At 41.7% G+C, this 13469-nt stretch overlaps 1 protein-coding gene across 5 annotated transcripts in view; it reads right to left on the bottom strand.

Moving 5' to 3' along the window:
* Positions 1 to 874: 874 nt before the first annotated feature.
* The window catches only part of LOC121681686 (protein unc-13 homolog C-like), a 121605-nt gene continuing 109010 nt past the window's right edge, over positions 875 to 13469 (bottom strand). For 4 of the 5 annotated variants that reach the window (XM_042061562.1, XM_042061561.1, XM_042061563.1 and 1 more), the window contains 4 exons: positions 11362 to 11509; positions 4609 to 4701; positions 3147 to 3306; positions 875 to 2353 (listed from right to left, as the gene is read on the bottom strand). In XM_042061562.1, the coding sequence (XP_041917496.1) occupies positions 2056 to 2353; positions 3147 to 3306; positions 4609 to 4701; positions 11362 to 11509 (699 nt within the window). In that variant the 3' untranslated portion in view covers positions 875 to 2055. The remainder of the gene's footprint in view (positions 2354 to 3146; positions 3307 to 4608; positions 4702 to 11361; positions 11510 to 13469) is intronic. The other variant, XR_006022244.1, reaches the window with a different exon arrangement.

Genomic DNA, 13469 nt, shown 5'->3' with positions numbered 1-13469 from the left:
AGCGTGTGGTTTACAAATTTGAGAGATGAATGAGATTTGTTGGATGTGATTACACAGATTATCTATTGCTGTTGTTTATGAATACATACCAGTTCTTTTTTCCAGTTTCACAATCAGGGAAAGAGCTTTTGATATTACAGTATATGGTTTGTGTATGATTAAAAAACTTTAAAGGGAATTGGTCATGGAACTCTGAAACATATTGGATTTGTGAAGTGGACATCTGAAACAAAATTGTTTCTCGCCATCAGTAAGTTACATTTTGTATATAATTTGTTGAGTTTATTGTTCTTTGTGTGAATATCATCTAAGAAACACCAGTGAAGTAAGTTGCATCATACAGTATATGTGGGATTTTATAGCATATCACATATCCGCTTCGCACTGGGGTCGGTTCACCCTGTTGGGACTTATTTTCCGATAATGACTATCGGACAATACATTATACCTTACTAACGACCAACCATATCAGTTATCATCATTTTAATTGAAGTCATCAGATGATGACTTCAATTAAAATTCATTTAATTTGTCAGATATTATAAAATGTCCTATTGTGCTCCAGTTTTCTACTAACAATAAAGGTTTGTTGATATTTTGCGATGAGGTGGTGTATGTTTAAATCAAGCATCCACTTGGAGGGTGGAGAAGTATGAAAAATGTTTGTGGACAAACTCCAAGTGCTTCTAATGGTACTCAATAATAATGCACATAAAATTAACAAACATAAACCATATATTTTGAACTACAAAGACATACAGTATGTGGGTAATCCCAAACCTTCCCTGATTGTGAAATTACCCTATACGACCTCAATGCAATCTTTGATTTATGTGTCGTAATCTTTCGGGCATACATAAAAATGACAACCTCATACAATTTATCACTAAGTATATTTACATGACATACAATTCGCCATCAGTGCAATACATAGGAATGTTGCATAATTACCAAACGTTAAACTCTTTCCATTGTAAAGAAAATAAATGAAATGACAGAAGCTGATATAACTTGTATGTAAAGCAACATTTACAACTCTCAGATTGGTTAACAGCTTCACATAACTCTCCAAAATAAAACTTTATAAATCACCCCATCACCACTTGGATATGTAGCTTTGAAAAAAAATCCTTATAGCACATGTACATATATATTTTTTCATACAGGTAATGGATTGCTTTTTTTGTACAAACATTTTATATAACTTTGGCAGTTTCTCAGGAACAAAGTTATTTCCTATATGAAACGACAATATCAAACCGTCAGCAATGTTATGTAAGCCCGCCTTCCAAAGCTCGTGTTCACAGTGATAATTCAGAAGGGCTGGAAGCCAATGACTGAAAAAAACACACATAAAATATGGCATTAAAGAAAAGACTGTTCCACCCTTTTTTCAACTGATAGCACAAGAGGCTGTCTTCATTGTTGTCAATGGTTATAAAATTACAAACACCTATGAAGTCTGAAATAGCAGTCATCGCCGTTTAAAAAATGGTCTCTTTTTTAAGGGTTGGCTCAAAATACAAAGAACTGGAGGGCGCAGGCTCATGACCTTTGCCGTGGTCACTGTGAACTCATGGGAGAGACATGGTCGAACACAGGACATGCACAACCAGTGTTGTGTGAAGGAATGTGTAACGAACTGGTGCAAATGAGAGGACTTAACGAGTAAAACGCTACACGGCCAAAGAGAATGATTATACACTGGACAAATCAAGCAAATTTTGAAAAGATACCAAGTTCGCCATAGTTTTATATCGTTCTGTTTTAGTTCTTTTTTAAACTCTGGTTTGGCACTTTATCTGAACAAATTTCTGTTCAAAAAGACTAATGTCTTACAAAAATGTACCGAATGTCCCTTGAACGTAACTTGTAGAATATAGTACTTAACAGTGAGCATACATTAGGTAAACACTTGTACGTACTGTAGTTTAAAATGAACATTCCAACAGATGTTTTACGCACATGCACAAAAACAAACAACACAACTCCTTGGGCCAGCTGGGATATCCGTCTGATGCCCCTCCCCTGCTTTCCGTCGCTGCATGTTTCGCTTTATTTTTTTGGCTCCGTCACCTCCTCGGCAGACCTTGTGTCGGACTTGAGCCGCACAAACTCTTTAGCCACCTCATCGTTGGTCCTCTGAGAGAGTATCCTCATGATGGTCAGGCCGGTTTCATCCATGGAGACGTTCTTGACTAGAGGGCAGAGGACGGGCAGGCTTCCCTTGTCAGCCAGCTCCCGTAGCTGGATAACGGTCATGCCAACGATTCGATCCTCCCGGGCGAAGCAGTAGTCCTTCACAGAGACGTGAAGCTCATAGGTCTCTGGACCGTGTTCATTGCTCAGTACACTTAAAAAGAAAGGCAAATAACAGTGAGTGGCTTTTACAAACTCATCCATATTAATAATCTTTTTTGTTTTCAATATGCTTTACAAATCCGGGGAGGTAATCTTCTTGCCAGATGGGAACTATAGGTTATGGTTTCCCCCTAATTACATGCCAGTCAGCAGATAGGAGTTTGAGTCTGACATTTAGAAAAAATAAAGGGCCTTTCCAGTGAGAGGGGGGGAGCCAGTCAATGCATTTCTTAGCAGATGAGGGGTGAATGCCTTCACTGGGAAGCACAAAGACATCCTTTATGGCAAGCCAACCTTTCTGTAAGCTGCTTCCCAAAGATCCCTCGGCTCTAATTGCCTCTTATGCTTCAAGTGAGACTGTCAGGGGTGAATCTATATGCAGACAGACCAGGCATTGATCCCTCAGCACTATTAGCAGACACCATATATGATCCTTCTAGCTTGTTTGGCAGAGACAGAGCATGCGTGAGGGAGTGTGGAGGAGTTGAGGCATATTTCATCAGACTTACTGCTCCATTCTGCTTAATTATGCATCAAGACAGGGATGCACAGTCAACGCTTTCACAGTAAGTTATGCACACCACCTTTTTGGTGACATGCATTGTTGTTCATCAGCCTTGTCCACAAATTCACACCAATTTAGATGAATTTTACTAGTGAACAGTGTGTTTTATTTACAAGAGAGGAAAAATTGTCCCTTGCTATTAGCTAAGCCGAGCAGTGGACACAAAAGGTATGGGTGACCACATTGAATTTGTATTTGGAACTTGTAGGAAAGGACTTACTATTGGAATGTTTCATTGTACTTAGGGGACCAGTTGTTGTTCTTGGTTTTGGTGCTGAACTTGCGTTTCTTGTCAGCGAGGTGTGGCCCAATGGCGTTGACTTCTACGAACGGCCGGAACATGGCGCTGGTCTTCCAGCTGAGGTTGTTCACTCCCACCACTGCAGGGCACAGAGAAGGACAGGCGGTGAGCACAGGCAACCCTCCACACGCATGGTGACTCACACGTGCCTCCCCTAACTGCTGCCATGAGCTACACTGTGGCAGTCTCACAGACATTCTGTTCAGCTCTGTCCCACTTATACTGCTTTATAATGTACAAAATGTCCATGACTGAGAAAAGGACTGCAGCCAAGGGACAGCCAATGCAATCTAAGAACTCTTGGGGATGCAGGGCCCACATCAAACTGTCCTCAGAGCCCGGGGAACATGTGTCCGTGGGGCTACAAACAGCTATAAGGGAGGCAGTGCTCTTCCGAGAGTCTGGTCAGGTTGTGAGGTGAGTACCGGGAAGTGTGAATGCATTTGGAGGTGAGTGCAAGTTTACTGGCTCTAAGGTCATCCAACTCAGACTGAATGTCCATGTGTAGCTCAGCTAAAAACAATCCTCCTCCTTAATGCTGATTTTTTTAGGTACATTAGATCAATGAGTAGTATGAAGGATGGACTTAATGAGGCTTCTTAATATACCTTCTTTTAATGGCATTGTTATTGGAACAGTGCTCTATAAATGCTACAACTCTTGGGTCATTAAGGAACACAGTTGTGTTTAATCACGACTGTGGGCCAATAATGACTGGGCTAATCCCCCTTCTTGCACATCTCTCAGTGAGTTGGAGCACAGAAACAAAACATTAGTTAGTCTACATGTCATCTCTACAAAAAGCTCCAAACACTATCAGGCTGTGTTGTAAGAAAATGAGAAAACGCTCACCACGTGATTTTATGAAACTTGCCTTTATGCACTTTTGCACTAATCAAATGCATCAATGGACCATTGATAATTTTGCTGTAAACTGTAATGGAAACGCAGCTAGTGATACTGTGCTGCGCAGGTACCTAATTCTATTGAACTTCTACTCAGCTGACATGACGGTTGTGACTGTTTGTGTGTGAATATAGGAATTGCACCTCACATACTGCAAGTTACTTTTCCGATACACATTCTAAAAGTGTCCTCCTTATTCTTATCAAAATCACATGAAAAGGCAGTCTGCACACAGATGCAATGTAAATATTTCTCTTCTCATTTGAGTAAGTGCACATAAATATTTGTGGACAGAACTATTAATAGGTTTCCAGATACTTTGGAGAATATTTTAGAGAATGTAGGCTTGTGAGAGTGTGAATTTGTGAGTGCAGGTGTGTGTAATTGTCTCTGTGTGTGTGTGTGTGTGCGTGCGTGCGTGCGTGTGAGAGAGTGAGAGAGGAAGAGGTGCTTTCCACAGGATGCCCAGACTTACCCTTCACGTTGACTTTGTGCTCCCCCGTGCCTGGATGAGAGACGAGATCCACTTGCATGGACACCTCCCCCACTGGTCCATCGGACGACTGACCTAGAGAGTTCCCAAAACATAAACAGAATCAATCAAACACAGAGACCGTGTGCATCTCCTTTCAGGATGATTGCAAAAACACTTGCTTTGAATAAGGGAAAGAAACAAGAGGGCCCTTGAAATCACTGCTCAGTGACTGAGAAAATAGACCTAGGAATATAAACTCCACTTGACTTCCTCCCTTGAAGAGCCATTTTAAAGATGAGCCGTTCAAGTAGGAGTTCCTGTGTTTTCACTGTTTCATTTCAATTATGTATGTATGCTAGTTTATAATGAAAACTAAATAAAAAACACCCTCATCTAAAACACACACACACACACACACATCAAGCCAAGCAAACCCACTAAGCATTAGGCAACAGTAGTCTGTGCTGAATAGTGTGTTTCTGCCAACATGCCATCTATTTCCAGCTATTTAACCAAGTGAGCATAGAGCAAGCAGATCCCCAGGCCTGATCCTGGTGTAGACCAATGACTTGTTGTTAGTCCCCAGTAGTCCCATCAGAAGCTTGTCGTGCAGCGTTATTAATGTCCAAACATGCACCATGGGGAAATTGCAGACAGATGTGTGCTATCTTCCTCACAGGATAAATGACTATGTTTATTTGCCACTTAATCAATAATTGCCAAAACACCCAGCACTTATTAACGCACATGATGAAAGAACGGGAGAACCTGATTTATGGTAATGACACCTGATTAGAGAAGGACTGTGAGAAATAACCCCAACTAACAATTATGTGGCAAGCAAACACAAACCATCTGTAGCCGGCCAATAAAAGGCAGTGCCTATGTTTCACTTCAAGGCATTGGATTAAGTGGAAGCCATGCTGAGCTAGGAGCAAGCTGTGAAACTCCTAAATACATTCCACTAGTGCTGATATACTACACAGGTAGGGAAATAGCTCACTCCCATCCATCAAGTGATCAGCGCTTATGTACTACACAAATGATGTACCGTGCTGAAAATGATGTCGCTCTCAGACTGCAGCAAATGGTGTCAGGCTCGTTCAAAAAATCTATAGCAAGCGATCATAAGCGATCGTAATACATTAGTGTGGACAGATGTGACGTGGCAGAGAGGAGAAAAAGGTTTCCATCTGACAGATGCGACTCATGTTGCCAAGCCATGTCCAGTGGGGGGTGGGGCACTGGAGCTGAGTGTGTGTGTGTGTGTATGTGTGTGTGTGTGCCCACGGACGCAGATAGCCTACATGTCTTGAAAGGAGCAATTAGGCTTGACATTTTTTCAGATTCTCTTTCATCACTAATCTGGAGGTGTGCGCCCAAAGATAATTCAACTACGAGTGACCATTAGTCTCACACCAAATTAAATCTCAGTCATTGTGTTTTATAGCCAGTTACATATGATATGAATCATTTTACCATGAGGAGATGGTCTTGAGTAATATATGAATAAGCAGACATACTGATATACTGCTATAGTTATACCATCTACACCGACCTACTGATTTTACTGCACAGGTGGACAATTACTGTAATGATGAAGCTGTAATATTATACTGATTGATGAAAAAAGTCTTGCCATAACAAATCTCTGGAGGGAGAACAAAAGCAGTTCAGCCCTGGAGCCATAAGTCAAGTATAATTGACCTAGTGTTAATGCACAATGGCGTAACGACCACTGTGACACAAAAGTCCATTCAAAATGGCTGCATAATATTGACATTGTAAAATTCACTTAACTTGTGTCAACAAAAGGTTATGAAAGACATATATGTGAGGGGAATATGAAGCCTTGAGATGGCATACAGTGTGCCTTAAGTGTTTATGTAGAAATGTGCATTTCAAATCAAATTGAATTGAATTGTTCTAACTGCACAAGTAATGACTCCCATTAATCAAACTTAAAATAAATGATTAAATTTGGATGCTAAAACATTATTACTGTCTCAAATTCCTGAAGCTACAATAATTATTTGTTCAACTACACTCACATATTGAAACATTCATTTCAGAAAAGGCCTAGAAAAATGTCTAAAGCAACAGCCCATTCAATACTGTATGTCCGTTCAATATGTTAGACAGAGTCCTTTTGTTCAAGTCATTTGTTATTAGTGAAAATAACCATATCTCTGTACAGCATTAAAACAATAGCCTGGCTTAGAAGAAGTGACTTTACTATTCTGCCAGAACCGGATTTGGTGACAGTGTATCTTTCCAAATTGTGAAGACTTAACTTTCACTCATGTCCATCACAAACACATATTCTATGTATGTAGGATTTGGTCAGAGAATTCTGCATTCCTCTTTGTGGAAGATTCTAATTATTTTGAAACACAGTTCCCTAAATGGTTATTATATGTGCCTCATTCAAATTAAAAATGATATTTGTGTTAATAAACCATAGACTGTAAACATGTCAGTGTGGATAATATAGGGACAAGCCTCAGTTGTGATACTTCTGTGCAAACATTTATGATTCTTTCTACCTACTGAAGAACAGAATGCATCTGATGTCTTAAACAGTTTGCTAACTTACAGTAGTCAATGAAAGAGAGGCTGGGGAATGGTGAAACATTCCACCCTGCAGGGCACTACGCTCAATAGCACTATGACCTGGCCTTTCCTGGTACACATTTTTCACCTGAAACAAGTGGCGAAGGTCTTTGACACAATTCCAACAGGAAAGGCCCACATTTTTACTATGCACACCTTCATACCCTCTGATATTTAGGGAAAAAAGTCACAGATCGATGAGGCAACTGGATAAGGGGGTGGGTTTTGGCCATTGTAGTTTTAATCAAAACTGGTCTAGACAGTTAATCAATTTTCAGTCCAAAGGTTGCACTGATATAAATGATACCAGTGATGAAGGCAGAATTATTCGCTCTCAAATAGAAACATTCATATTTCTGCAAATTGGAGCCTATAGTAAGAATGGATTTGGGGACGGGCATTACCTCACAACATTCACAAAGTGAGAATATGGACAAATACAGCATACTCTGACACAAAACCAAAGCCAGTGCTGCCTTGTCTAGGATTTACATTTCCACCAAAGAATAGCGTTGTGCGTCATACTGATGTGTGTCTAACAAACTTTTAAGGATGCATTAAAAGCTGACGTCAGTGATTAATAAATGATGTCAAGAGACTTGAAGGCATGACTAACAAAGAGACCTGAGCAGCTCCTGCATCCTAAAAGGCGCATTCAAACAGAACACGTATACAAGCTCTCTGACAACAAAGAGGGGAATGCACAGAGGAGGCCCAAATCCCCAATCCTCAGGCGTAACATGATCAAGGCTAAACATGATATGTCACCTCAAGTAGAGCACACAAAGGGGTCCTACCAAACAAAGAAACTTTTAAATAACCTCTGAGCCACATATTCTTTTCTCTATGAGTCACTGAATCACAACACGCAAATATGCTACATCTCAAATTGTGTATCACAACGGTTACAGAAAAATCCCTTTTTACGCTTTCTCTCATTTTCTGGGTGACTTAGTGCTGTGCTACACAGTGCTGTGTACAGAGAGCATTGTAGTTCTGCGAATGGCGATTAACACTAAATGGAATAGGAAAACTCTGATTCAGTATGCAAAATACATCATGTTGCATTCAATACTATTTTGAAATAATAATGCAAAAAGAAATGCCTCTGCCCCTCGGCTTTTTTGAAAAAAATCAATGAAGCTGTCAGGACATAATAAATAGGCCCTAAGTGGTTTCCCCATGCCATTTCTGAGGTTAGCCCACTCCAGATAACACAACCTCCTCAAGACTGTTTTGTCATTTGTAACTCAGTGGATGTCCGCGTGACATCTCTGGCCATTTGTATGGATACTGCCCTTTTGTCCCGCCCGACATCCTGCAGTGTCACCGGACATGGGTGGCCAGACCTGCATAGTGCTGATTTGTTGTGAGAAGCTAAACAACAACGTCAGCCAAGTGGTCTCTGACAGGACATCAGAGGCATCAAGGTATCGAGTGCAGAAATGTGTTCCTTTGTGAGAGTCCCTCTCCACCTCAAGGTCAGCAAAGGACTAGAGTTGCGGTCCCCTCACAGAATTCATGTCCATGTCACCTTCAACTATACGCCTATAGAGTCCTGATCTGTGATAGATATGATAACTACTGTACCTAGCTCTAGTGGAGTGAATATGGTGATTGGTGAGTTAATAATTTAATATAAACTTCATCTACATGATGAGAGGTGGAAATTCTTCAGTTTGAATCTGTCTGCAGCTGCTAGTAACCCTAGTGGTTTGGCTTTCTTATTTTTCTCCCATGACTTCAAAACAAGGAGCACATATATGCACGTGTCTGAACCATCTTTACTCCTTCAATACTCTTTAAAATGGGTGGACTAGAAACAGGTTAATGCAAAGCACTGACAGGAGAAGGAAGTCAGTAAAACGCATATTCAATTTCATTTTCATGGCAAACTCAATGTGTGACTAACTAATGGTGTCAGACAGCAGCAAATGACTGTATGGTGTGTGCAAACGAGGGCCGTGCTCCTCCCAACGACTTCATTTGGTTGCTCACATGACAGAGATTAATGAGCTGGTAAGAATCAAATTTCAAACCAATATCAACCATGTTAGGGACCGTCTGAGCCGCACAACAGCCGGAACAATAGCTCATTTCTCAACCCTTGCACTTCGTCCCTACTGATAATGCACGGCTCAGCCATTCACTAATTAAGGAAAAAATGACTGCTTTTGAATTCCAGTATTTCTCATATTCAGAGAAAAGAGGAATAGACAGAAGAAAGTCTGTCTCCTGTTACTCCAAAATGCCCATTCTGGGTGCCCATACTGTACACTGTGGCAAATAAGAGACTTGCGTGCAGATAAGATTGGTTGAGTAGAGCCACAGAAGCTTCCTGTATCTCCACTGGGTGCCTTCTGATATTTTCTGCCATGTTATGAGGAGAGAAAACTAGCTTTTCCAGAGATAAGCTTGAAAAAAATAAAAAGGGGATGACTTCATAAGTGGGGCAGCAAAATTTGTGGAGAGTGAATCGTTAGCACGCTGGACCCTGCGGGCAGAGTGCAAGTTTAAGGGCTGCAAAGGGCTTCATTCTACCTTGCACACGGCTGAGCACTGTTGTGACAGACACTATCACGAGAGAGAGGGAGAGAGAGAGAGAGAGATAGAGAGAAATGGAGAGAGAGAGAGAGAGAGAGAGGGAGGGAGAGACAGAGAAGAAGCAATTATTTCAATGACCACTTTGCGTTGTGATTTGGAGAGGAGCCAAACACGACACGGCTAGTGAGAAAGCGAGAGGTATGAGGCTCCTCTCCTCACTATGTATGTATCCTCTCTGCATCCCAAGGGGGGAGAGCCCCTCATGCTCTGCCAATATAGGCCATTTATTTTCTCTGAGACAGAATCAATACCACACAGCTCCTCGCTGAAAACATGCTCTTCTGTAGGAGATTGCTCTAAAACTGTGGGACAAAGTGAGACCTCACTCCATAGCGACCCGACCAGCACTTCTTCTCCATCACAACATGCCCATTCACACAAGGGAGAATATACTGTATGCAAAAGATCTCCTCAACATGATAATGCAACTCAAATAAAAGCTTCCACTGCAGAACACTGGCCTGAATATGCATGGCCCCCAGGAGTCTGTGTCAGGCTTGAATACAATCTTAGTTCACATCCTTTAAAAAGCTGTGTAGGAACTATTCCCACATGAGGGTGAATATAATTGATTTGTACCAGTGCTTGTTTGGGAGGCCATGGTTCAGGATAAACAATGCGGTTGTTTATGCAGTGTGTAGGCATTCAAATTACAAAAAGGAGAGAGAGCTACTGTTAAAATGCTCAAGGGGTCACAAGATAAAAATACGCAGGCTGCCTCATGAGGGATAAGCTGTATTAAGTTGGCCTAATCCAAAATTATAGTTCACTAGCTTGACTAATTTTGTCCAAAAAATTCTGAACTCCTTCCCTATACATCATAGTGAGGCATGTGCTGTAATTATGTGTGTGGGACAGTTTTCAACATGCCAAACTGCACAAGGAAATGCAGGACAATACAAAAACATTTTGAAATGCAGGACACACTTTCAAAGATTTTTTAAAAATCTTTGAAAGTCCATTTGTCACCTTCAGTGTCATGAACCATGAAAAATGACTACAAAACTCTACAATAATACCTCAGCAAAAGTGCCCAAAGTTGAATGGGCTTATATTAAAGGCACTGGACTTCAGGCCACTGGAGGAGATCCATGAGTGACATTCCCACAAGCAGAGTGATGGACAAGCATCCATCACTGCCTCCAGCCTGCAGTGAGCCCTGGCCTGGTGTGATGAACAACCCCACGCCCACAACTTGATAAATTATAAACATGCACAAAAGGAAAAGTACACAGGACTTCCTGCTTCGTGCTCCGACTGAGCCCAGTGCATAAAATAGTGTGACAGGCCCCTTGACCCTCTTATTTTCCCTTTACAGCAGGAGAATCAGGGGTGTTAAGGGGAAGGAGAAGTGTAATTAAATAGAGACGAGGCCACCATCAAATTCCACAACAACCAGCCTGCACCACTAGTGTGCCTGTCTGAAGCTATACTCCTGAAACGGAAAAAAAACACTGCATAGGCACCACTTCACTGCGGATTTGAAGGATCTCTGTCACCAGCAGCTCTGTAAGTGAAGCCATGTAATGGGCTTACCTTGAGAGGTCTGGGTGCATATATATTTCTTGATCAAGGCATCTGTGGGTTGTGTGTAAAGGCTGAGAGCGTACTTCAAGGACTTCAGATCAGGGCTCTTCTCCAAAAATGTCTTCTTAAGACCATTACCACCCGCGTGGAAATATTGCTGGGGGGAAAAAAGAATTTATATATTAGACATGTGCAAATAATTCTTTTGGCCTGAATTCCAGGGAATAAATTCATCCATTACATCCAAACACTCTGAGGATTGTTAGACCACCTCGTACATCAACTTGTGCAAACAATATCCAAGATGTTAATGCTTCTCTCCATGGTCTAAATGAACTACTTAGGACATGTTGACTTTTGCGGGGACTGATGTGCTGGCGAATTGCACAGCGTGGCAGGCGTGACAACCATGTGCGCTGATTATCCCGTCTGATTAAGAATGAGGGGGCTAGAGTTTCATGTCAAGTGGCAGATCCAGCTCCCGCTTTAAAAAGCCTGGCTGACGCGCTGTCACTTCCTGTCCCCCCCCCCCCCCCCCGCCTCCCCTCAGGCTTCAGCACTGCTAAGGAGAGGGCAGGCGCCGGGGGCCCTATTGGAATTCTGCCAGGGCTGGACGTCAATCTCAAGACCGCCACTATGCCTCACCACTCCACCCCTTAGCAATTACACCTTGCAAACAAAGACTCGCAATTACGGACAATGAGATAATTGCTTTCTGTCTGGTCCTTAATTTTTCCTGGCTAATGATGGATCCATGATACTGCTTGCCTTGCGGCTGTCTCTCTGGATTATACCATGCCATATCGATTGGACAGGAAGTTCTGTCACTTGATACTCTTTAGTAAAACGTGGCAGAGTAAACATGACAGAATAATTTGAGGCAGTGTGGTCTTAAGGAATTAGGAAAAGAGTTATACAAACAGTGGTAATTCAGTGAATCCTTGCCAATTGTGTGTGTTTAAGATTTTATCACACAAACACAACGAGGTAGTTGGCTTTGGTCTTGCAGAATTAGACCAATGAGTCCAAAAATGTCTTTCATCCCACTCAGTAATGAGCTGTTATTTCTTGACAATATATTTATAGTTTAGGCAATTAAGATGTGTGTATAGAAAACTTGAAAAACTTGATGACAAATATAAACTATTCCTGAGCATGTGGCTTGCTCTGGAGCCTGGCTCACTTAGCCACAGGACAGGAGCCTAAAGGCCAGCAGCAAGAGGTTCATTCAGGAGAACAAATGGTACACATAAAACAGGCAACATTAAAGCATAATCAGCCATGTGATAATACATGGGCTCAAATAACCATTGAGTTGAATGGGTCTTTCCTGTAGTTATTGCTATACTTAAGGTTTTATACTGTCTTTTGTCATTTTCTTATATGACATCCTTTATCTAGCTCTATATTCGACAGTGTGCAGTTTCACACTATATAGGCTGCGGGCAAAGAATGTTTAACTAAAACGGCATGCAGCCTTTTTAACTCTGACAGGCAAAATTCTCCTCAAGGCTTTTCGTAACTTCTTTAATTGGGTCTCCTGCCTGGAATACTGATGAAGTGAAAATCTCCACCATGATTGATCTAAAGAGGGAGGTGGTCTCCTTGGAGACACGAGAATCAATTTAAGTCTTGGAGGTTTCGTGGGGCTGCGCTCACACAGAACACAGCTTGGGCCAACTCCTGGCAGTTGCCGTCCAAATAATCTCCCCAATAATTACATGTGCACACCTGCCTGCGGATAGCAATAACAGCAGCATCTTACAACCACAGGGACGTTGGCCTCGCACATTTAGAGCAAGGTCAGGCCTCAAAAATACCCAGACCAATAAAACATACACAATGCAGCTGGGAAGCACGGCATGTGTGGGAGTGTGCATCTAACCTGAATCAAAATAAATGAGCAACCACACAATTTGAGCCTCATCAAAATACAGTACAGGTGGCTATCCAGAGTCATGCAATCATCTATTCTTGGGCCCACGCTTACACCTAAGTACAAAAATAGATTAACGGGGAGAGAAGTGTTGGCGGAGGAGCAGTTAGGAATGAGATGTTAATGACATAAACCAGAGAATGTTCTTCATTACAAACATGGCAGGCATTAAAGGAGCAAA

Source organism: Alosa sapidissima, chromosome 14 (genome assembly GCF_018492685.1).
Source record: "Alosa sapidissima isolate fAloSap1 chromosome 14, fAloSap1.pri, whole genome shotgun sequence".
Classification (NCBI taxonomy): domain Eukaryota; kingdom Metazoa; phylum Chordata; class Actinopteri; order Clupeiformes; family Clupeidae; genus Alosa; species Alosa sapidissima.
This window is presented reverse-complemented; position numbering and strand designations above follow the sequence as displayed.